Below are 25340 nucleotides of genomic sequence, written 5' to 3' on the forward strand. Positions count from 1 at the left end.
AGCTTGAAGAGCCAAAAGGGCCTTTTCCACACTGTATCTCAATATTTAATTAATTAATAAGATCTTGCCTGCTCTCCCAAATGGACATCAATAAATCACCTTTGCATCATTGTGAAAAGAAAAACCAAAAGCAAAAGAAATTGTTAAATTTGATTCCTCCTTAGTATATGCTAAAACGTTTAACGCAAAATGGAAATTTGTAAGACAAAATACTGTTAGTCTGGGTTTTGGGAATGTTTTGAGAAAGTACAGGGGAACCAGTCCACAGAAATGTTTTGAGAACTTAGTGTGATACCAGTCTACAGACTTGAGAGTAGATAATGGTGGGAAACATGTTTATCTGGGAAAGTAAGGGGACTTTAGAGTATAAAAAGGGGCAAATTTCTTTGTACAAGTGGGAATCTTCTCTTAGGCTGGGTTGTGACTCATGTTAAGAGCTGGAGAGAGAGAGACAAGGACATAAAAACACTAGATTATATAAACAAGGATGTAATGTTGATGCTTTATAAAGCACTGGTGAGGCCTCACTTGGAGTATGTGAGCAGTTTTAGGCCCCTTAACTCAGAAAGGATGTGCTGACATTGAAGGGGGGATCAAAGGAGGTTCATGAGAATGATTCCAGGATTGAAAGGCTTGTCATATGAGAAGTATTTAATGGCTCTGGGCTTGTACTCACTGGAACTCAGAAGAATGAGGGAGGAATCTCATCGAAGGTTCTCGAATGTTGAAAGGCCTCAACAGAGTGGCTGTGGAGAGGATGTTTCATATGGTGGGAGGAGTCTATAACCAGAGGACACAGCCTCAAAACAGAGGGGTGAACTTTTAGAAGAGATATGAGGTGAAATTTCTTTAGTCAGAGAATGGCAAATCTGTGGTGGAGGCCAAGTCAATGGGTATTTTTAAGGCAGAGATTCACAGGTTCTTGATTAGTCAGGGCATGAAGAGATACAGGGAGAAGGCAAGAGACTGGGGCTGAGGTGGAAAATGGATCAGCCATAATGAAATGGCAGAGATACCCGATGGGCCAAATAGCCTAATTCTGCTCCTATATCTTATGGTCTTATGGACATTGAGAGAGAGAGAGAGAGGGATAGAGAGACTGGAAAACTTGTCGGACACCTGCGGTTCCCTCAGGCAGTATATTGTGTGCTGTGGCTTCGTGTTTGGTTGATAGGTATTATTTTATCTCATTAACTATTTATTAGCCATTCCTCTTCTGAATTTTATTCTTTTTAAAACTCTTGTAAAGTAATTTCTTATCACCTTAAGCATGTGTACAGTGCTTCCTTGGCTTGCAGATACCTCTTGCTGCTGAATCAGATAAAAACAAGAAACGAATTTTAAAATACTTTTGTTACATCGAGGAAGTTATCCCTCATATCCTGATCAGTATTCACAAGCAGAAGGCACAAGACAAATAGGAATAGGCTACCTGGATCACTGTTGAATATCATTATGGCTAATCTCCACCAGACCTCAACTCCCCTCTGTGCTAATTCTTCATTGTTCTCATTTATTCCTAATCATTCAAAATTAATCTGCCTTCTCTTTAAATATATGATGTTAAATTTATCCCTGATCCCATAGTACTGAAACCGATTGACTTGATAATAAAATCTTTTCTCTGTGTCTCAGTACACATGACAACGATAACCAATACCATTAAAATCGTAAGGTATAGGGGCAGGGGTCTCATCAAGTCTGCTCTGCCATTCCATCATGGCTGATTTATTATCCTTCTCAACCCCGTTCTTCTGCCTTCTTCCCGTAACCTTTAACACCCTTACTAATCAAGAACAGAGCAATCTGTGATTAATTTATTTATTGAGACGAAGCACAGAATAGGCACTTCCAACCCTTCAAGCCGAGCCACCCAGCAATCTCCCCGATTTGATCCGAGGCTAATCACGGGACAATTTACAATGACCAATTAACCTACCAACCTGTATGTCCCTCCTGTGAGCGCATGGGTTTTCTCCCACATTCCAAAGGCGTATTGGTTAGTAGGTTAACTGGTCATTGTAAATTGTCCTGCTATTAGCCTGGCGTTGGATTTGTGGGTTGCTGGGTAGCGCGATTCATGGGGCCGGAATGGCCTGTTCTGTCCTGTATCGCTAAATAAAATAAATAAATAAACATCTTTCCCAAGTATAAGCTAATTTTAATCTTTCATTCTCTCGTCTTCACTCATTCTTTACATTCTAAAAGCAACACAGGTCAATATTCTTCCACAGGTTTCAGCCATAGCTACATTAGAGTGCACACAGTGGTGGAAAGGATTAGGCTGAACTCCTTCTCCCCCCTTCGTAATTATCTAAATAATCATTAATCTCCTCCTGTCAGCACATACCTGAATTATGTAACAAAAAATTAACAAGGCAAATTATCTTCTGTCGAAGTAGCATACCGACCACTAACTGCTGACTTAGTACAGACGTCAGGCACAATGTGATTAGCTTCAGTTGTGTAACTTTCTTCATTGTTGATTATCTAGTTCCCTTTTGAATATTAAAATTTGGTCTGCTATCATCACATATTAAGACAGTTCATTCCAGATAATAAAGCTCGCCACGTCAGTAATATTCATCTTATTGCATTCCCCCTCCACTCAGCCCTGAGGCACCTTTCTCAAGCCAAGACAATTTCCGAATCACAGAAAACTTACCACACATTTGGCCCCTCAGTTCTGTGTTAAAAAAATCAAACTCGTCTCATTTTCCAGCACAAGCTTATGGTTCCTCATTTACAAATTTAGAATGGTTTAAATGTGGTTTCTGCCTTCCTGACCCTTTCTGACAGTGAGTCCCATTTTGGAACCTTCATATTCTCTCTGGGTAGCCTTCAACCTGATGGCATGAGCATCAATTTCTCTCATTTCTGTAATTTCACTCACCTCCCATTTCTCTCTTTTTCCATTCCCCATTCTGGCCCTCTTTTTACCTCTTCTCTTCTCATCACTTGCCTATCACCTCCCTCTGGTTCCTCTCTTCCCTCCCTTCCTCTGTGGTTCACTGTCCCCTCCTATCAGATTCCTTTTTCTCCAGCCCTTTTCCTTTTTCAAGCCATCTCCTCCCATCCATCTTCTCACTTCATCCTCCCTTCCCCACTCACCCATCTTCTCATTCGCCTGGCTTTGCCTATCACTTGCCAGCTTGTTCTCCTTCTCCTCACCCTAACCTCTTCTTGTGGCTTCCTCCCCCTTCCTTTGCAGTCCTAATGAAGCATCTCAGCCCAAAACATCCTCTCAATAGACTCTGCCTGGCCGGCTGAGTTTGTCCAGGATTTTGTGTGCTGTTCTGGATTTCCAGCATCTGCAGAATATCTTGTGTTTAATATTTTTCTTTATCTCCCTTTTGCTGACCACTTTATATTGATGCCTTCTGTTTCTTCTTGACACATAATTAAGGGAAATAGGTCTTTCCTTTTAATTATGTCTGCACACAGCCTGCTCTGTTCCAAGAAAAACAGCCATTGCTATATCCAACCATATCGCTCAACTGCAACATTCCAGTCCTCACCCCATCTTTTAGATCTTCTCTGCACTGTCCATTGCAATCATATCTCTCCTAAGACCTACTAATGAAATCGTTGATTCAGACCCTATCCTAAGCAGAATATGAGATGCAGATCACAAGAAAGTCATCAATCCCATTCTGCCAATGGCATCTGTTTGAAATTCCTTTCTCACAGAGAGCATTTTAATATTGACAACTACATCTTATGCTAGCATTCCATGCAGAGCATTTAAATGCATGTTTAGTAATGCAACTCTGCAACTCATTTTCTCAATATTATTTAGAAACCATAGAAACTACAGCACAGAAACAGGCCTTTTGGCCCTTCTTGGCTGTGCCGAACCATTTTCTGCCTAGTCCCACTGACCTGCACACGGACCATATCCCTCCATACACCTCCCATCCATGTATCTGTCCAATTTATTCTTAAATGTTAAAAAAGAACCCGCATTTACCACCTCATCTGGCAGCTCATTCCATTCTCCCACCACTCTCTGTGTGAAGAAGCCCCCACTAATGTTCCCTTTAAACTTTTCCCCCCTCACCCTTAACCCATGTCCTCTGGTTTTTTCCTCCCCTTTCCTCAGTGGAAAAAGCCTGCTTGCATTCACTCTATCTATACCCATCATAATTTTATATACCTCTATCAAATCACCCCTCATTCTTCTACGCTCCAGGGAATAAAGTCCTAACCTATTCAACCTTTCTCTGTAACTGAGTTTCTCAAGTCCTGGCAACATCCTTGTAAACCTTCTCTGCACTCTTTCAACCTTATTTATATGCTTCCTGTAATTTGGTGACCAAAACTGAACACAATACTCCAGATTCGGCCTCACCAATGCCTTATACAACCTCATCATAACGTTCCAGCTCTTATACTCAATACTTTGATTAATAAAGGCCAATGTACCAAAAGCTCTCTTTACGACGCTATCTACTTGTGATGCCACTTTTAGGGAATTTTGTATCTGTATTCCCAGATCCCTCTGTTCTACTGCACTCCTCAGTGCCTTACCATTAACCCTGTATGTTCTACCTTGGTTTGTCCTTCCAACGTGCACTTGTCTGTATTAAACTCCATCTGCCATTTTTCAGCCCATTTTTCCAGCTGGTCCAAGTCCCTCTGCAGGCTCTGAAAACCTTCCTCACTGTCTACTACACCTCCAATCTTTGTATCATCAGCAAATTTGCTGATCCAATTTACCATATTATCATCCAGATCTTTGATATAGATGACAAATAACAATGGACCCAGCACTGATCCCTGTGGCACACCACTAGTCACAGGCCTCCACTCAGAGAAGCAATTCTCTACCACCACTCTTTGGCTTCTTCCATTGAGCCAATGTCTAATCCAATTTACCACCTCTCTATGTATACCTAGCAACTGAATTTTCCTAACTAACCTCCCATGCGGGACCTTGTCAAAGGCCTTACTGAAATACATGTATACAATATCCACTGCCTTCCCTTCATCCACTTTCCTGGTAACCTCCTCGAAAAACTCCAATAGATTGGTCAAACATGACCTACCATGCACAAAGCCATGTTGACTCTCCCTAATAAGTCCCTGTCTATCCAAATGTTTGTAGATTCTGTCTCTTAGTACTCCCTCCAATAACTTACCTACTACTGACGTTAAACTCACCGGCCTATAATTTCCAGGATTACTTTTTGATCCTATTTTAAACAACGGAACAACATGAGCCACTCTCCAATCCTCCGGCACCTCACCCGTAGACAGCGACATTTTAAATATTTCTGCCAGGGCCCCCGCAATTTCAACACTAGTCTCCTTCAAGGTCCGAGGGAACACCCTGTCAGGTCCCAGGGATTTATCCACTTTAATTTTCCTCAAGACAGCAAGCACCTCCTCCTTTTCAATCTGTACAGTTTCTGTAATCTCACTACTTGATTCCCTCAATTCCATAGACTCATGCCAGTTTCCTTAGTAAATACAGACGCAAAAAACCTATTTAAGATCTCCCCCATTTCCTTTGGTTCCGCACATAGCCGACCACTCTGATCTTCAAGAGGACCAATTTTATCCCTTACAATCCTTTTGCTCTTAATATACCTGTAAAAGCTCTTTGGATTATCCTTCACTTTGACTGCCAAGGCAACCTCATGTCTTCTTTTAGCCCTCCTGATTACTTTCTTAAGTATTTTCTTGCACTTCTTATACTCCTCAAGCACCTGATTTACCCCCTGTTTCCTATACATTTCATACAACTCCCTCTTCTTCTTTATCAGAGTTGCAATATCCCTTGAGAACCAAGGTTCCTTATTCCTATTCAATTTGCCTTTAATCCTGACAGGAACATACAAACTCTGCACTCTCTAAATTTCCCCTTTGAAGGCTTCCCACCTACCACTCACATCTTTGCCAGAGAACAACCTGTCCCAATCCACGTTTTTTAGATCCTTTCTCATTTCTTCAAATTTGGCCTTCGTCCAGTTCAGAACCTCAACCCTAGGACCAGATCTATCCTTGTCCATGATCAAATTGAAACTAATGGTGTTATGATCACTGGAACCAAAGTGCTCCCCTACACAGACTTCCGTCACTTGCCCTAACTGGTTTCCTAACAGGAGATCCAATATTGCATCCCCTCTAGTTGGTCCCTCTATATATTGATTTAGAAAACTTTCCTGAACACATTTTACAAACTCTAAACCATCTAGAACCCTAACAGTATGGGAGTCCCAATCAATGTATGGAAAATTAAAATCCCCTACCACTACAACTTTATGTTTCCTGCAGTTGCCTGCTATCTCTCTGCAGATTTGCTCTTCCAAGTCTCATTGACTATTGGGTGGTCTGTAATACAATCCCACTAATGTGGCCATACCTTTCCTGTTTCTCAACTCCACCCACAAGGACTCAGTAGACAAACCCTCTAATCTGTCCTGCCTGAGCACTGCTGTAATATTTTCCCTAACAAGCAATGCTACTCCCCCACCTTTCATTCCTCTGCCTCGATCACATCTGACACATCGGAACCCTGGAATATTAAGCTGCCAGTCCTGCCCCTCCTGTAGCCAAGTTTCATTAATTGCTATAACATCATAATTCCACGTGTCAATCCACGCCCTCAACTCATCCGCCTTCCCCGCAATACTCCTAGCATTGAAATATATACACCTCAGAAGATTTTTACCACCACTCACAACCTTTCTATCAGCGGATTTATGCATTTATTCATTATTTTTGCACTTATTTTTTGTATTAGCACAATTTGTCTTTCTTTGCACATTGATTGCTTATCAGGCTTTATTAGTGTGTAGTTTTTCTTTGATTCTATTGTATTTCTTTGTCCTACTGTGAATGCCCGCAAGAAAATGAATCTCGGGGAAGTGTTTGGTGACATATCCGTACTTTGATAATCTATTTACTTTGAACTTTGAGCAATTGGTAATTGTTTTATTATTGTCTCACATACTGAGATTACAGAGTAAAGCACCATTTTACATGACTTCTGTACGGTTCATTTCAGAGCATAGGTATATCGGGGTAGTGTGAAGCCTCCGTTGGTCTGGGTTGACCACGGATATTGTGTCTGAGCTGTCTTGATACGCAAGTCAGGGAAGTACAATATGGAGAGAAAGCTGTTGTCAATGTAGCAAGCTTCCCCTCTCCATGCATCTGATGAATCCAAAGGAATGGCAGAGACCGATACAGTTTGATATCAACTGCATCGCAGGAGTTGCCGGTCATCACTGAACTCAATGGAGGATTGCCTTAGGGACTCTTCCCTTGGGGTTTACTCCCAAAGCCTTCCCCATGAATGGATATAGCCACAAGGCAGTAGAGGTTTGCGATTAGAGTCTTCCTTCTCCCAGATGAGCTGCCAACCATGGCTGACGAGCCTGGTCTGCATGAAGTGCCTGGTTTTAAGGCACCTGCTTTTGCCCTTTCTCCTGTCAACAGAAACAGATCCGCTTGGATCTTAGTAGCTAAGCCACACATGAAGGCCAGGAGCTGAACTTGGTTGTGAGAGGCTATTTGAGGTGCACACCATTGGGAGCATTTAGTGGGTAGTGGAAGCTTATCCCAAATACCATCCCTTGGCTATAACGACCTTAAGGAACTCATCAAGGTAGTCAAAAAAGAAAAAACAATAACGAATGGGGACATAATGTAACAGTTATGGAGAAATTACAGTGCACGTAGACAATAGGGTGCAAGGCTGTAACAAGGTAGATAGTGAGGTCAAGAGGTCCATACAGGAGGTCTCTTCATTACAGCAGGTTGGAAGCTGTCTTTGAGCATGGTGGTACAGCACGCACTTACAAGCTTATGTATCTTCTGTCTGATGGAAAGGAAGAGGAGAGAGAAGGTGCAGGGTGCTACGGCTCTTTGATTATGTTGGCTGTTTTTCCATGTCACCGAGAAAAGTAGATGGTGTCAGTGGAGAGGAGGCTGGTTTCTATCATGGACTCGTGCCGTCAAATTAAATATGAACATCTTCTTTCTTCCCCCCTGCCCCTCCTTGCTAGATGGACTGTGGAATGTGGAAGGGGCCCACAGTGATTGCTTACAGGCCAGCGAGAGCTGCATCAATGACCCCAAGTGCAGCTCCAAGTACAGGACATTCCGCCAATGCATGGCTGGCAGCAGTGCAGCTCCACTGGGTCCCGGTGCCAAGAACCAGTGCATGAGTGCGGTGGTGTCACTTCTCTCCAGTCCCCTGCACAACTGCAAGTGCAAGCGAGGCATGAAGAAGGAGAAGAACTGCCTCGGGATCTACTGGAGCCTCCATCAGAGCATGATGCAAGGTTGGTCGTTACTTCCTTTCTTTATAGATTGTACGCAGTGACACCAAAGATCAAGGGTAAAGTACATCATAAGATATAAGGAATAGGAGAAAAATTAGGCCATTCTGCCCATTAAGTCTGCTCCACCAATCCATCATGGCTGATTTATTATCCCTCTCAATCCTATTCTCCTGCCTTCTCCCCATAACCTTACTAATCAAGAACCTCCCTACCCATATTTGAGCAAAAGCTCATTGAAAGAGATAGGTTTTAAGGAAAATCTTAAAGACCATAAAACATAGGAGCAGAATTAGGCTATTTGGCCCATTGAGTCTGCTCCACCATTCCATTATGGTTGATGGACTCTCTCAACCCCATTCTCCTGTCTTCTCCCTGTAACCTTTGAAGCCCTTACTAATCAAGAACCTTTCAACATGAAATATACCCAATGATTTGCCTTCCATGGCCTTCTGTGGCAATGAATCCCAAAGAATTGCCATCCTGAAGCTAAAGAAAATCCTCCTCACCTCTGTTCTAAAGGGACATCCCTCTAACTGAGGCTGTACTCTCTGGTCCTAGACTTCCCCACAGAAGGACACATGCTCTCTAAGTCCACTCTATCTTGGCCATTCTACATCCAATAGGTTTCAATGAGATCCCCCCTCATTCTTCTCATCTCCAGCAAGTACAGGGCATCAAATGCTCCTCATGTGTTAACCCTTTCATTGTCATGAACTGCCTCTGGACCCTCTCCAATGTCAGCACATCCTTTCTTAGGTAGGAGGCCCTAAACTGCTCACAATGTTCCATGTGTGGTCTGAGCAATGCTTTATAAATTCATTCCACTGGTTTAACATTCCCCAGAGATCATGCTGCTCAGGCAACAAGAATTGACTCTGTGCACTTAATTCAACACTAGTCCTCCATGCACGATAATTTGCTTGAGAGAATATCTCTTGTTTATTTGTAGAGTTCGTTGTAGTCTCAATTATAGGTTCTGTCTGCAGTGACCCTTTTTTAATAAACTCTCTATGCTGATAGCTGACTAAATGGATACTGCCTTTTTAATTTTTATTTGTCTCACAAAACAGGAACAATGAGCCTTGAAATGCTGTATTGAAATCATAGAGATTTACTGATAATACTTAAGTGATTAGAAAGACTGGGACAATAATGAGGCATTCAGCTCCTCAAACGCTTTCAGTCAGAGACAGGGCTGATCTCTGAGTCAGATACAAGCCCCTTTCTGCCTTCAGTTCAGTGGCTGATGTGATGTTACCAATAAGAAGGGTACATTGACATTGGAGGGAGTCCGGAGTACCCAAATAGTACAGGGACTCAATTATGAACTAGTAAGCAAACTTATCCCTGTTTATGGTTTATGTCTATTGCGTTTATAGACTGTGGACTTTCCCAGACTTATGAATTTTATATTCTTTGCTTTTTGGCCATGTCTGTCTGTTTTATATGAGGGAAGGGGGTCTGATGTTTCACTCTGAATGACTTTCATGTTCTTTCTTTGTTTCGTGGCTGTCTGCAGAAGAAAAATCTGAGTTGCTTATGGATACATACTTTGAAAATAAATGAACCTTTGAACCTTTGTTAGTATATAAATATATCCAAATGAATTGTTGTGAATGGCTTGGGTGTGAATGTGAGTGATATGATCAGTCAGTGTGTAAATGACACAAAGACTGGCAGAGTTAGAACACTAATGATCATTGGTTTGTCCTGTAATGATGCAGAAGCTCTTTTATCCTGCTGTGCACTCTTAATAAAATGGCCAAAAAGCACAGTAACGTTCACAAGGATTTGTGGACCTGTAGTACACCATAAGAATCTACCATTGGAGATGTATGTCTGAATCTCATTGGTGCTCCCAAAATGCATCAGCTCACATTTGTCTCTATCTGTCATCTCACCATCGATATCCCTCTGCAACTTGAATACCTCCCAAACTATCAACAACAATTGAGAGACTCTTAAATAGACACATGGATGATAGAAAAATGGAGGGCTATGTAGGAGGGAAGGGTTAGATTGATCTTAGAGTAAGTTGAAAAGTCGGCACAACATTGTGGGCCAAGGGCTTGTACTGTGCTGTACTAAACTAAGTTCTTATTCCACCAATGTTTGTACCATCCGCAAATTTACTGATCATGCTTCCGACATCTGTATCCAAGCCGTTCACCTTTACTACAAACAACAAGGGTCCCAGCAGCAACAAGTCTCAGAAACAAACCTCCATCATCACCCTCACTTCCTGCCTTTGTTCTGTACCTTACAATATTAATTTATGCACATTAGTTTATTACATATGTGTGATTTATCTGTAAATTTTATCCTTACCTTCGTAAGCTACCGTGCGATATGTGTGTTATGTGTACTACTGTGTTTTACACTCTGGTTCGGAGAAACGTTGCCTCATTTCTATACACATTACATGGTTATATACGTTTGTACATGTATATAGCTAAATGACAATAAACTTGACTATTGCCAAGATAGATAGATGGTTGCATGATATTGTGGAAATTTGATAGGGACGGATGGAGAGAAATAAATTTTTACCCACTGAGGACTCTTCGACATTATTTATTTATTTAGAGATCCAGGACGGAATAGGCCCTTCTGGCCCTTGGAACCATGTTGCCCCACGCAACTCCCAGTGACCCCAATTTAATCCTAACCTAATCACAGGACAATTTACAATGACCAATTAACTTACTGGGAAAGGCATTGGACTGTGAGAGGAAATCAGCACCTGGAGGGAAACCCCCACATTCCACAGGGAGGGTGTACAAACGCCTTACAGAGGATGCTGGGATTGAAGTCTGAACTCTGATGCCCTGAGCTGCAAAGCCATCACACCAACTGCTAAGCTACTGTGGCACCAAACTCTGGCAACTGACTCAGACAACTGGAATCAAAGCTTCTCTCTTCCAAGCATCCTTGACTCTGTAACCAAACTTTAGATTCCTGTCGTAGGGGAGAGAATCGTGATGTGCATTGTACTAATGTAATAACAAGGAACTGCAAACAAAAATAGAGACTTGGATTGAAGCAGCAATGACACCCAAGTTTCAGGACCTTCACTAATTCTGTTGCACCCATTGTTGTAATGGAAAATTGGATTTAATGTTGACCTGTAGATAACCATTTTATTCTGTAGAGTTATGGAGTCATAGAAAAGTGCAGCTTATAAACAGCCTATCTAATCCAAGGCAAACCATTGAAACTGCCTATTTCCATCGACCTCCACTGGACCATAGCCGTCCATACCACCACCATCCATGTACTTCTCATAAACGGTTAAATCATTGCATTGGCAGCTCGTTCTCAGGACCTAGATTGTTACTTTATTAACTCTTGCTGTCACCACCATTCTCATCAACTGAGAGTGTAAAAGCTATACCAAATTCAGACCCAAATAGATCAGCTTTGACCGGTCCCCAAATTTTAATGAGTCACCCGTTATTTCAGATACCAACTCTGTGTGATCTTTGTTTGCTCCTACACTCCCAATACTCTTATTACCTCCTTCTTCCATTTTGTACAATAAAAAATCCAAGCCTGATAAATGTTGATTGGCTTATCTGAATGGCAGCTCAAGAAATTAGTCATTTTTTGTGATATGCACTGTTAATGCCATTGAATACCCATATTCAGTTTTTATTCTGACAGTAACTATTTATAGGAATGCTGATGACCCTTATACTCAGTACAATTAATTCAGCCCATTGATCTGTACAGTAAGCAACCTTGGCATTCCTCACTCTTTCTTGAGACATTCATCTGGTAACTAAAGTGTTCATTTGAATAGGTAACACTATTGGCAGCCATTTGTCCCTCTAATGAGGATTGCTTTGTCCTATGGTTATGCACGGCTCTTTGCATTATCAATAAAATGGCTATAAAGCACAATTATGTTCTCATGTTCTTCAGTATATGCTGGGGAAGTATTGAGTAAGTAAAGAATAATTCCTCCTAACAAAGTGATTGCATAATGTTGACACCTACCTCAGTCAATGAACTTAGGTTAATTAAATGACCACACAAATCCAAATTAATTTAAGACTTGCAACTTTATCACGTCAATGTTCATATTTGCTGTGCTGACCATAGGTCCACCATTTGATGTTTCAAAGCTTCAAAGTAAACTTATTATTAAAGGTTCAAAAGTTCATTTATTATCAAAGTATGTTTGCAGTATACAACTCTGAGGCTTGTCTTCTCCAGATAGCCATGAAACAGAGAAAAGCATGGAAGTCGTTCAAAAAGAAACATCACCCCCACCCCCTCAAAAAATAACATGCAAATGGCAGCAACTACATCAACCACACACACACACACACACACACACACACACACACACACACATGCAGAAAAACAAATCGTGCAAACGGCAAGAAGAGAATCAAACCCTAAATCCTTCCCCTCGCACAAAAAAATTTAACAAATCATGCCAAATGGCAACCAGAAAGAACAGGCAAAATCACAGAATTTAAAAAAAGACAACTGAAAGAGGCCACAATCCAATCCGTAAATCACAGAACTTCTTAAGTATGTAAGTACGTACATAAGAAAGTATGTAAATGTCACCATATATAACCTTAAAATTCATTGTCTTCCAGGCATTCACAATATAACAGAGAAATACAAAATTATCAGAATAAAAATACACAAAAAGACTGACAAACAACTAATGCATTTGTTGAATACAATCGTTCCTTTCGTACCAGTCCTCACTAAAACTACTCCCACTTCCAACACCAAAATAAGGATCTTCCTCTGGCAAACTATTGATCCTTCTTCTCCCTGTAACTTCCTTGTGATAGTTAATCTCCCTAGAGTTCTCACTGCTTTTCCTCTGAAATTCTTCATTTTTATTCTTTTTCTTTGGCAGTTGTGCACTGTTATATTTCATTTCTGTTGGTTCTGATTTCAGCCTGTGTGTATTTTCCATTACTGTATCTGGCAAGAGACTATTTCTCCTGAAAAGTGATTTGATAAAGTTGACTCTTACCTCAGTCAAGTAAAAAAAAACAGAAAATGAGATCAGAAAAACAGCTCACAGAACGCTGGTCACAAGAGTGGTCTTACAAAATGCCAGTCTCCACTTCTTCCACCACATGGCGAGGACAAAGACATTTCTTTTGCCCACTTTCCATAAGACCATAAGACATGTTAAGCCATTTGACCCATTGATTCTGCTCCACCATTTCATCATGGCTGATTCAGTTCCCTCTCAACCCCAATATCGTGCTTTCCCCCTCTATCCCTTCATGGCTGGACTAATCAAGACTTCACCACTCTCTGGCTAAACAAATTCCTTCTCATCTGCGTTCTAAATGGACATCCCTCTATTTGAGGCCGAGTCCTCTGGTCTTAGATTCCTCCATCATTGGAAACATTCTCTCCACATCCACTCTATCAAGGCCTTTCAACATTCAATAGATTTCAATTAGATTCCCCCCTCTCATTCTTCTGAATTCCATTGAGTACAGACCCAGAGCAATCCAATACTCCTCATATGACAAGCCCTTCAATCCCAAAATCATTTTTGTGAACCTCCGTTGAACCCTCTCCAGTTTCAGTACATCCTTTCTAAGATAAGGGGCCCAAAACTGCTCACAATACTTCAAGTGAGGCCTTGCTCGTGCCTTATAAAGCCTCAACATTACATTCTTTATTTATATTCTAGTTCTGTCTTATCAAGAACCGAATCAGCCTCTCCTTTACATATACCCAATGACTAGGCTTCCACAACTGCCTGTGGCAAAGAATTCCACAGATTTACTACCCACTGGCTAAAGATGGAAAGAATGGAAAGGACGTAGTCAATGCGAGCTTATGACTCACACTTACTGAGAACTCCTCACTCATGGGAAATAGTTGCAATTCTTCATCCCAGTCATGACTGGGATTCAGCGGGATACCCGGACTTGGTGGCATAGGGTAGGCACACGTTGTTCCATTCATTGTTGCACGCATGCGGTCCTGAATATTGACCTGCTATTGCTCAATCTCATGTGCCACTTGACCCTTTAAGAAGTTGTTCGGCGACTGCTCAGAGGTGCCAGAAAGAATTAGGATATAGGGGTCTCGGTCATTATCGGATTTAACCAGACAAGTCACTCCGCCAAATAAGAATGGCATGCAGCACCACCCACAGAATTGAGAGAGAGCTACCATCCTGTCAATCCTGTCCTTGACATTCCACTGCGCAGTTTTGTGGGCTTTTAATGTATTCAGGCCAACAATAATTTGTACTCTTTTTGATTTAGTTTCACAACTGGAATTGATTAATTTTAATCTGACAGTGGATATGATCTCATTATTCAAACTGAAAATGCACCTTGAGTAAAACACATTAGCAGAGACATGAACTCCCCAGGCCATCAGTGACTCAAATGAAAGAAATGCTTTCATTAAGCATTGTTCACCAGGGCAAGTGATTGGGGGGATTTGGGAAGGTGAGGGTAGGGGGTTTGTAGAGGGGAGAGAGATATTTGTCTGTGTTTCTCTTTACCATTGAAAACTAGCAGGAAACATCTGGATAACATGTGGTGGGGGTGGGGATGGGAAGCAAAATGGCCCTTGAGGAAGCTTTCAAATTCCACCACCTGACAGAGCTAGGGGACATATTACCTCAGTGCACATGGGATGATCAGTATTCCAGGGGACGCAATGTTTCTAGTAAATGTATTATCCAGGTGTTGACAATTCCACTCCTAAAGCATCTAAAGGAGCTAGATTAAGGAGTAGAGCTTTCTTCTGCAAATCTCTTTGAAATCCTGTAGATTTTTTTTATCAGGACGCTCTCAATCCCTCAAGGTCTGATCTTGTTGCAGGGACACAAGGCCCGGAGTGCCTAACAAGACTGGGTAACTAATTGGTTTCCATTAGAAGTGGTGACACTAAGTGGTTTTTCATTGCTAAGGGCAATCTTTCTGCATGATAAATAGTTGATGCAACAGAACTGTACTAGTTCTGACGCAGTCGCCACGAGAAACGTGTCCCTTCTCACCCCTCCTGCGAACATTGCGTCACATAAGTCATTTGTTTTAATTCAGGAATAAAGTGCCGAGGACGCCAGCCCAGACCAAAACACACCGCATGTTTTTGGAATGTGGGAGGTCACAGGGGGAATGTACAGACAGGGCCAGGATTGATCCACAATCACTGGCACTGCAAAGCTTTATCCTAGCCGCTTTGCTCAGTAATGTAGCAGCTAGCAGCAGTGATAGCAATGCAATGTCTGTGAGGAGTTCATACGTTCTCCTGGTGACCGCGTCGGTTTCCTCTGGGTGCTCTGGTTTACTCCCACCTTCCAAAGACAAATGGGTTAGTAAGGGTTAGTTAATTGAGAACATGCCATGCACAACACTCGCAAGCTTCCTCCAGCAAATCTGCAGATCCTCAAACTGTGCTGGTCTTTGACGCAAATGATGCATTTCACTGGTTGTCTCGATGTACTGTACATCTGACAAATAAAGCTAATCTAATCTCTTTTTTTGAATAACACAGTTGCTCTGAGCATTGGTATACTATTAAATTTAGCCAGCTTGTACCCTGCCTTTCATCCTGAGCTGGTTGCTGGCTATTCTGATCTGGGAGAAGATGAGAGAAACAGTAAAAGATTTTTTTTTTAATTTATTCGGACACGGATGATTTATTTATTTGAGCCACACTGCCTAGAAAACCGGATTTAACCCTAGCCTAATCACGGGACAATTTACAATGACCAATTAACCTACCAACCGGTAGGTCTTTGGACTGTGGGGAGCAACCAGAGCACCTGGAGGAAACCCAACGGTCAGGGGGAGTGCATGCAAACACCTTACAGACAGCGGTTGGAATTAAACCTGGGTCACTGGTACGGTGAAGCATTGTGTTAACCACTACGTCCCCATGCCTCATTGCTTTGCGAGATGTCAGCATTGGGGTGCACGGTAGCATAGTTACCGTATACAGTATTCCATTTGGGTAGCGTCCAACCTGATGTCATGGATATCAATTTCTCCTTCCAGTAAAAACAAATCCCTCCCTGTCCCGTCTTCTCCTACACCCCATTCTGGCCTCTTACTTCTACTCACTGTCTATTACCTCCACCTGGATCCCCTCCTCTTTCCCTTTCTCCTTTGGTTCACTCTCCTCACCTATCAGCTCCCTTCCTCTCCAGCCCTTTACCTTTCCCACCCACCTGGCTTCACCTTATCCTCCTTCCCCCACCCCTGCCCACCTTCTCATTCTGGCATCTTCCCCCTTTCCTTTCCAGTCCTGAAGAAGCGTTTCGGCCGGAAACATCAGCTGTTTACTCCTTTCCATAGATGCTGCCTGACCTGCCGATCCTGTGTGTGTGTTGCTGACGTTCATTATCAATCCATAACCACCACCTGGAAGGCAGCAGTGAGTTAACTCCCCAACGAGGTTCAGAGCCGGGTTTACCATCATCAACAAACGTCCTGAAATGTGTGGCTTTGCAGCAACAGCACAGTGCAGTACATTTAAAAAATCTCCTGTAAGTTACAATAGGAAATATAAAAAATAATTTAAGTGGATTGCTCTATGTTCTACTAAGTTTTTCACAGTAAGAGTGGTGAATCGATGAAAAGCACTGCCGGGGATGGTAGCAGAGGCAGGTACCTTAGGGACATTTAAGAAGCTCCTAGGTAGGTACATGGATGTGAGAAAGATGGAGGGTTATGCAGAAGAGAAGGGTTAGATTGATCGCTCCCAGACTGGCTGGAGCATCTGGTTTAATTGGTATTGGTCTATTATGGTCACGTGTAGCAAAAGACAGTGAAAAATGTGTTTTGCATGTCATACAGATCAAATCGTTACACTATGCATTGAGGTCAAACAAGGTAATGCGACAACTATGCAGAATAAAGTGTGAAAGCAACTGAAAAACATAGAAACGTAGAAAACCTACAGCGCAATACTGGCCCTTCGGCCCACGAAGCTGTGCCGAACATGTCCTTATCTTAGAGTTACCTAGGCTTACCCATAGCCCTCGATTTTTCAAAGCTCCATGTAGCCATCCAGGAGTCCCTTAAAAGACCCTATCGTTTCCGCCTCCACCGCCGCCGCCGGCAGCCCATTCCATGCACTCACCACTCTCTGCGTAAAAAACTTACCCCTGACATCTCCTCTGTACCTACTTCCATGCACCTTAAAACTGTGCCCTCTCGTGCTAGCCACTTCAGCCCTGGGAAAAAGCCTCTGACTATCCACAATGCTTCTCATTATGTTGTGCACCTCTATCAGATCACCTCTCATCCTCCATCGCTCCAAGGAGAAAAGGCCGAGTTCACTCAACCTATTCTCGTAAGGCATGCTCCCCAATCCAGGCAACATCCTTGTAAATCTCCTCTGCACCCTTTCTATGGTTTCCACGTCCTTCCTGTAGTGAGGCAACCAGAACTGAGCACAGTACTCCAAGTGGGGTCTGACCAGGATCCTATATAGCTGCAACATTACCTCTCAGCTCTTAAGCTCAATCCCTGTGCCAGTAAAAGTGCAGGTAAATGATGCCAACAGTCGATCTTATTATGTAACAGGTCCATTCAAGAGTCTGAGAGCACAAAGATTGTAGGTGTCTAGACTCCATGGTACACTATACCCCGGCACTTGTAAAGGTGCCTTGCCAGCATTTGAAGGGTTAAACAGTCAAACTGCATGGAAACAGGCCCTTCAGCCCAACTCATCCACACCCCGTGGGCTAGTCCCACTTGCTGCATTTGGCTGCCTTTAAACCTCTCCTCTCCATGTACTTACCTAAATGGCTTTTGAAAATTGCTGATGTTCCCACCGCAACCGCTACCTGTTTAGCTCTTTCCAAATAAGCACCAACTTTGTGTGGAGGAGCTGTCCCTGATGTCTCTTTTAAATCTTTCCCCTGATCTTAAAACTGTGGTCTACATTACCATGGATCAGTGGTCGCATTCCAGGTAAGGGTGGCGAGTTTCATCCTCGAAAATACAAACGTTTGTACATGGGCGGTGGGGTGGACATATGACCCTACCAAAGGAGGTGTAAGGCACTGCACTATCCTGCAGGTCACCCTTGGGCAAGGTGTAGCACACCCCACCCCTCGATCAAGGTCGCGTGAAGCCATGAGAGCAGGTGGTGGATGATCGCATGAGCAGCTGATGCATATCACAAGTCCTGGTTATGCACAACTGACGCCAGGCAGACAAACTCTGAGGAGTATTAATAATGGCTGGGGTCACCCGTCTTGTACAGACACTGCCTAGAAGAAGGCAATGGCAAACCACTTCTGTAGAAAAACCTGCCAAGAACAATCATGGTCATAGAAAGCCCACGATCACCTACATTATATGACACAGCACATGAATAAACTAATAGGCTTTAGCAACAATCCAAGATCAAATTTAATTGTCATTCAACCTTACATGAATACAGCCAAACAAACCAGCCGTTACTCCAGGGCTAAGGTGCAAAACACAGTACCAAGTCATGTGCAGCACAAGACACAAGTGGCACATATAAGATATCAATAAAATACAGACTCACAAAAAATGTGCAGTAGTTTTGCCATTACTGACTGGCTGATACAGATGTAAATGGTTTATTTCTGTTTTGAGATTTGAATTTATTCCAGTAATCATGAGGCCAGGCATCAAATTATGATAGATTTCAATACCAGAACACAATGGTGGTGAACCATTTGAAAGTGTGTGCCCAAATTAGGGATAATCTTCCAAAATATTCTCTTGCATGCCATGGAAATGTTGAGCAGAGATTATTATTAATGAATGAATTAGTAATAAAAATTATGGACAATTTTTAAGGAAAAAGGATGTTTATTTATGTATATTCATTGTTTTACTATTAATGGAAGTGTACAGACAGATTGAAATAAATGAAGCATTTTAGATAACCTGTTCGAGAATTATTAATATTAATCTTTTAAAAGACAATTGAAAAATAACATAATTTCAAAGTTGTATTGTTATCATACCACAGATATAACGTAAGAAATATGAACGTGAAATTATAAGCTTTGGTCCATCTCTGTACAAGATTGAAGGGCGGCACTACATGGGGCATTCCAGTATCTTACCATGTTCCCTTGAGGGTAATTATGAATGGACAATAAATGATGGTCTATATAGAGTCATAGAGCACTATAGCACAGAAAGAGACCTTTCAGCCCATCTGGTCCATACCAATCTGTCAATCTGACTAATTCCATCAACTCACACCTGGACCATAGATTCAAGGTTCAAGATTCAAATTTAGTTATCATGTGCAAGTACATCGAAACATACAATGAAATATGCCATTTTCCCTCCAAAAGCCTCCCAGCCTTGTACTTATCCAAACTTCTCTTAATGGTGCAATCAAATCTGCATCCACCACTTCCGCTGGCAGCTCATTCCATGCTCGCACTACCCTCTGAGTAAAGAATATCCCACTCAGATTCCCCTTAAATATTCCAGTTTTCACCCATAATCTATAACTATCTCTAGTTCTAGTCTCACTCAACCTCAATGGAAAAAGCTTGCTTGTATTAACCCCATTTTATAATTTTGAATTGAATTGCATTGAATTCACTTTATCTCTTACATCCTTCACATACATGAGGAGTAAAAATCTTTACGTTACGTCTCCATCTAAATATGCGATATGCAATCATAGCAATGTAATATAGAGTACACACAAATCACCGTGAGTTCATCAGTCTGGTGGCCTGGTGGAAGAAGCTGTCCCGGAGCCTGTTGGTGCTAGCTTTTATGCTGCGGTACCGTTTCCCGGATGGTAGCAACTGGAAAAGATTGTGGTTGTGATGGCCTGTGTCCCCAATGACCCTATGGGCCCTTTTTACACACCTGTTCTTGTAAATGTTCTGAATCATGGGAAGTTCACATCTACAAATGCACTGGGCTGTCCGCACCACTCTCTGCAGAGTACTGCGATTCGGGGAAGTACAGTTCCCATACCAGGCAGTGATGCAGCCAGTCAGGATGCTCTCAATTGTGCCCCTGTAGAAGGTTCTTAGGATCTGGGGACCCATACCAAACTTCCTCAACCATCTGAGGTGAAAGAGGCACTGTCATGCCTTTTTCACTACACAGCTGGTGTGTACAGACCACGTGAGGACCTCGGTAATGAAGATGCCGAGGAACCTGAAGCTGTTTACCCTCTCAACCCCAGATCCATTGAAAGCAATAGGGGCTAGCCCATCTCCATTCCTCCTGTAGTCCACAACCAGCTCCTTTGTTCTTGCGACATTGAGGGAGATGTTGTTTTCTTGACACCACTGTGTCAGAGAGATAACTTCTTCCCTGTAGGCCACCTCATTATTATTAAAGATTAGGTCAATCAATGTAGTGTCGTTGGCAAATTTAATTGGCAGATTGGAGCTGTGGGTGGCAATACAGTCATGGGTATACAGGGAGTAAAGGAGGGGACTCAGTGCACAGCCCTGAGGGGCTCCTATATTGAGAGTCAGAGGGTTGGAGGTGAGAGAGCCCACTCTTACAACCTGCTGGCGATCTGACAGGAAGTCCATGAACCAACTGCACAAGGCAGGGTCAAGGCCGAGGTCTCTGAGCTTCTTGTCGAGCCTGGATGGAACTATGGTGTTGAATGCTCTATCAAATTTCCCTTCATTCTCCACTGCTCCAGGGAATAAAGTCCAAACCTTTCCAACCTTTCCCTTTAAGTCACATCCTCAAGTCTCGGCAACAGCCTTATAGATTTTCTGTATGCTCTATGAAAATCAAAAGAAATAGGCAACAGCATTAAGAACATAAGACAATAAGACGTAGGAGAAGAATTAAGCTGTTCTACCTATTGAGTCTACACCACCATTCCATCATGGCTGATTTACTTTCCCTCATAAACCCATTCTCTTGCTTTCTCTCCATAACCTTTGACAGCATTACTAATCAAGAATCTATCAACCTCTGCTTTAAAAAAAACCATGACTTGGCCTCCACAGCAGTCTGTGGCAATGAATTTCACAGAATCACCGCCCTCTAGCTAAAGAAATTCCTCCTCATTTCTGTTCTAAAGAGACATCCTTCCTTTCTGAACAGGTGCCCCTTTGGTCCTAGACTTCCCCACTATAGGAAGCATCTTCTCCACTATAGGAAACATCTTCCCCATCATAGGAAACATCTTCCCCCACTATAGGAAACATCTTCTCCACTATAGGAAACATCTTCCCCCACTGTAGGAAGCATCTTCTCCACTACAGGAAACATCTTCTCCACTATAGGAAACATCTTCCCCATCATAGGAAACATCTTCCCCCACTATAGGAAACATCTTCTCCACATCCACTCTATCTAGGTCTTTCAATATTTGATAGGTTTCAATGAGATCCCTTCCCCCCATTCTTCTAAACTCCAGTGAGCACAGGCCCAGCTGAAAACTTCCTCCATCAGATGGAGAGCCTGAAATTCATACTTGGGTTGAGGGTTCGCCCCTTCCGTCAATGCTGTTCTTCAGTGTTCGCTCGGTGGAATAAAAAGCTGAACCAGGACAACTTACCATCAGTTCTACAGTCATGCCACTCAGGAACTTGGGCTATCTTTTTCTTTCCTTGTGACTGTATGTTCTTCTGAAATCATAACAAGATATGTATTTATGCTCTGTGCAGTGTGCAGTGTGCAGTGTGTGTGTGCTGTGTGCTGTGTGCTGTGTGCAGTGTGCTGTGTGCTGTGTGCTGTGTGCTGTGTGCAGTGTGCTGTGTGCTCTGTGCTCTGTGCTGTGTGCTGTATGCAGTGTGCTCTGTGCTCTGTGCTGTGTGCTGTGTGCTGTGTGCTGTGTGCTCTGTGCTGTGTGCTGTGTGCTGTGTACTGTGTGCAGTGCGCTGTGCGCTGTGCGCTGTGTGCTGTGTGCAGTGTGCTGTGTGCTCTGTGCTCTGTGCTGTGTGCTGTGTGCTGTGTGCAGTGTGCTGTGTGCTCTGTGTTCTGTGCTGTGTGCTCTGTGCTGTGTGCTGCGTGCTGTGTGCAGTGTGCTCTGTGCTCTGTGCTCTGTGCTCTGTGCAGTGTGCAGTGTGCTCTGTGCAGTGTGCAGTGTGCTGTGTGCTGTGTGCAGTGTGCTGTGCGCTGTGCGCTGTGTGCTGTGTGCTGTGTGCAGTGTGCTGTGTGCTCTGTGCTCTGTGCAGTGTGCTGTGTGCTGTGTGCAGTGTGCTGTGTGCTGCTGGTAATATGTTTGTGCACCTTGGCCTTGGAGGAATGCTGTTCCATTTGGCTATATTTATGTATGGTTGAAAGATAATTAAACTTGAACTCGAAGTTACTGCCTGATCTTTCTCACCTTCCACCTCAAGTGAAAATCAGGTAGGAAGTCATACTAGAAGACAGAGGCTGCAGGGAAATTTACCACCTCTGACTTAATGCAACCCGTAGACCAGCACTGGAAATAAATTCCTTCCAGTGTTTCCCCGTTAGACATTTGATTTCATGTCAATAGAGTTGAATAGGAAAGACAAATCAGCTGAAGCAGACAGGAGTGAGTGTAACTGTTGTTAATACTTTGATTTGCAGGAGAGGAGACAGCTGACAGCTCCCCCTACGAGCCCAGCAAGAGAGGGTATGACTATGCCAGACTGGCCTCCATAACAGCAGGTGAGTCTCCTCTTTATCAAGCAGAATGGCTCTTCTGTGCCCTCAGCCACACTCTGGGAATTTAGTGAGACCGGGTCAGATGAAGCATTGACTGATGAAAGCCAGAAGCACTGAGCTTTGCACCGCTTAGCACTCAGACAAACATTTCTTAAGGGAACCTCTGCCCCGTTTGACGCTGACACAACCAAATTTATCAAGAGTCCTGATCTTCCCAACTTGGAGCAGAAGGAGTGGTGAGAAAGAGGAACAAACGCAACTTAGAGATACAGTATAGGACTGTTATAACATACGAGGCCATTCAGCCCTTCAGATCAATGATATCTCCTAGTTTATCTCCCTAATTCTAACAATTATTCTCCTGCCAGAGCCCATACAGCTTCCCCATCACCACCCCTATAGACACTGAGTTCCAGATTCCAGTGACTGTTTGCCTAGAGAGAAGTTTATCCTCACATCCCACTTCTACCTTTTGTATAAAATTTTAAAGAAGTGTCCCTGCATCTTAAACCACCTATTGATGGGAACAATTTCTCTCTATTTATCCCATCTAAACCAGTTACAACATGATACCCTTCAGATCGCTAATCATTATTATTTGATTTGAAAGTAACCCGGTTTCTCCAACCTAACTTGCCTTAATTGCGACTTATATTTTTTTCACACATCTTATGTCTTGGACCTTCACATCTTCACCTGAAAGGTCCCACTATAACATACTGTAGAACATAAAACACTGCAGCACAGTACAGGCCTTTTGGCCCACAATGTTGTGTCCACCATTTAACCTATTCCAAGATCAATCTAAACCTTCCCTCCCAATAGGCCTCTGTTTCTCTATCGCCCATGTGCCTCCCTAAGAGTTCCCTAATTAACTCAAACAATAAAAATGAAATAATTGATATAATCTACAGTATATTCCATTGAATCACAATAAGTCTTAAAACAATGGGAATCGCATTATGTTGGGAAGACGAAGAGAATAAGACCATAAGATCATTGACATAGGAACAGAATTAGACCATACAGCCTATCAAGAATGCTCCACCATTCCTCCATGTCTAACCTATTACCCCCTCAATCCCTTCTCCCTGTAACCTTTGATGCCCTTCCTAATCAAGAACCTATCAACTTCCTCCTTAGATATGCCCATTGACTTGACCTTCACAGCCGTCTCTGTACGCCAATGAATTCCACAGAATCGCCACCCTCTGGTTAAAGAAGTTCCTCCTCAACTCTGTTCTAAGGGGACGTCCTTCCATTCTGAAGTGGTTCCCTCTGGTCCTAGAGTCCCCCGCTGTCTTAAACATCTTCTCCAGTTCCACTCTATCTAGGACTTTCAACATGAGATGGGTTTCAAAGAGATCACCCTCTCCCCCAGTTTTTCTAAACTCCAGCAAGTACAGGCCCAGAACCATTAAACACTCCTCATGCATTAACCCTTTCGTTCCTGGGGTCATTCTCATGAACCTCCACTGGACCCTCCCCAGTGCAAGCATAGAATGGAAACTACTTGACACCTAACGTAGACCCTTGCCAGAGCTTACAGGCCAGGGGGTGAACTAATACATCAGCACAACACAAACAAGACGCAGGAAAAGGAGAGTGGAGCACTCCAACCAGCTGATAATGCAATAGGAACACAGATGAGGGCCAAGAACCAATAATTAATAATTTAGCCATCAAATAAAAACTCTCCCGATATTCTTTTCTATCCCTACCCCCACCCACCCCCATCTATCCAAACCAATGTGCCCTCCCACCATGGAAGGATACTCTCAAATTCAAACACACACAAATGCTGGAGGAACTCCACAGGTCAGGCAGCATCTATGGAAAGGAATGAAGAGTTGATGTTTCAAGCCAGGACCCTTCAGCAGGATTGGAAAGGAAGGGGGAAAATGTTGGAGTAAGAAGGTGGGAGGAGGGGAAGGAAGCTGGCAAGTGATAGGTGAAAGCAGGAGAGGGGGGAGGTAGGTGGGTGGGGGAGGGGGGATGAAGTGAGAAGCCCTGAAGAGGAAGGAACCTGATCCTAGGTTTAAAACCTTTCATGCCCTACCAAGCTATCGTGAGTGCAACGCCCACAAAATACTAGAGGAGCTCAGCAGATCAGGCAGCATCAAAGGAAGGTCTCTGACCAAAAGGCCAACTGTTTATTCATTTCCACAGATGCTGCCTGATTTGCTGAGTTTCTCCAGTATTTTGTGTGTGTTGCCTTGGATTTCCAGCATCTGCAGAATCTCTTGTGTTTAAATATTGTGGGAATATCTGCTTTGAGATTCAAGAAGGCAGAGCACCACCACCTTCTCCAGGACAATTAGGGATGGTCTTGCCAACAGCTTATTAATTAATTATCTTTGAATTCAGTGTCTTCATTCACATTTAAAATATAGAACATAGAACAGTACACAACAAGAATAAGACATTCATCCTACGATTTTGTGTCAAGCTAATTAAT

The 25340-nt window shown here is 42.9% G+C and overlaps 1 protein-coding gene across 1 annotated transcript in view; it reads left to right on the forward strand.

The window, feature by feature from the left end:
• gfra4a (GDNF family receptor alpha 4a) overlaps positions 1 to 25340 on the forward strand; it is a 226624-nt gene that overhangs the window by 114819 nt on the left and 86465 nt on the right. The window contains exons 2-3 of the mRNA XM_072256714.1: positions 8016 to 8294; positions 22805 to 22885. Coding sequence (XP_072112815.1) covers positions 8016 to 8294; positions 22805 to 22885 — 360 coding nt within the window. The remainder of the gene's footprint in view (positions 1 to 8015; positions 8295 to 22804; positions 22886 to 25340) is intronic.

This window comes from Mobula birostris, chromosome 4, assembly GCF_030028105.1.
Source record: "Mobula birostris isolate sMobBir1 chromosome 4, sMobBir1.hap1, whole genome shotgun sequence".
Lineage (NCBI taxonomy): Eukaryota > Metazoa > Chordata > Chondrichthyes > Myliobatiformes > Myliobatidae > Mobula > Mobula birostris.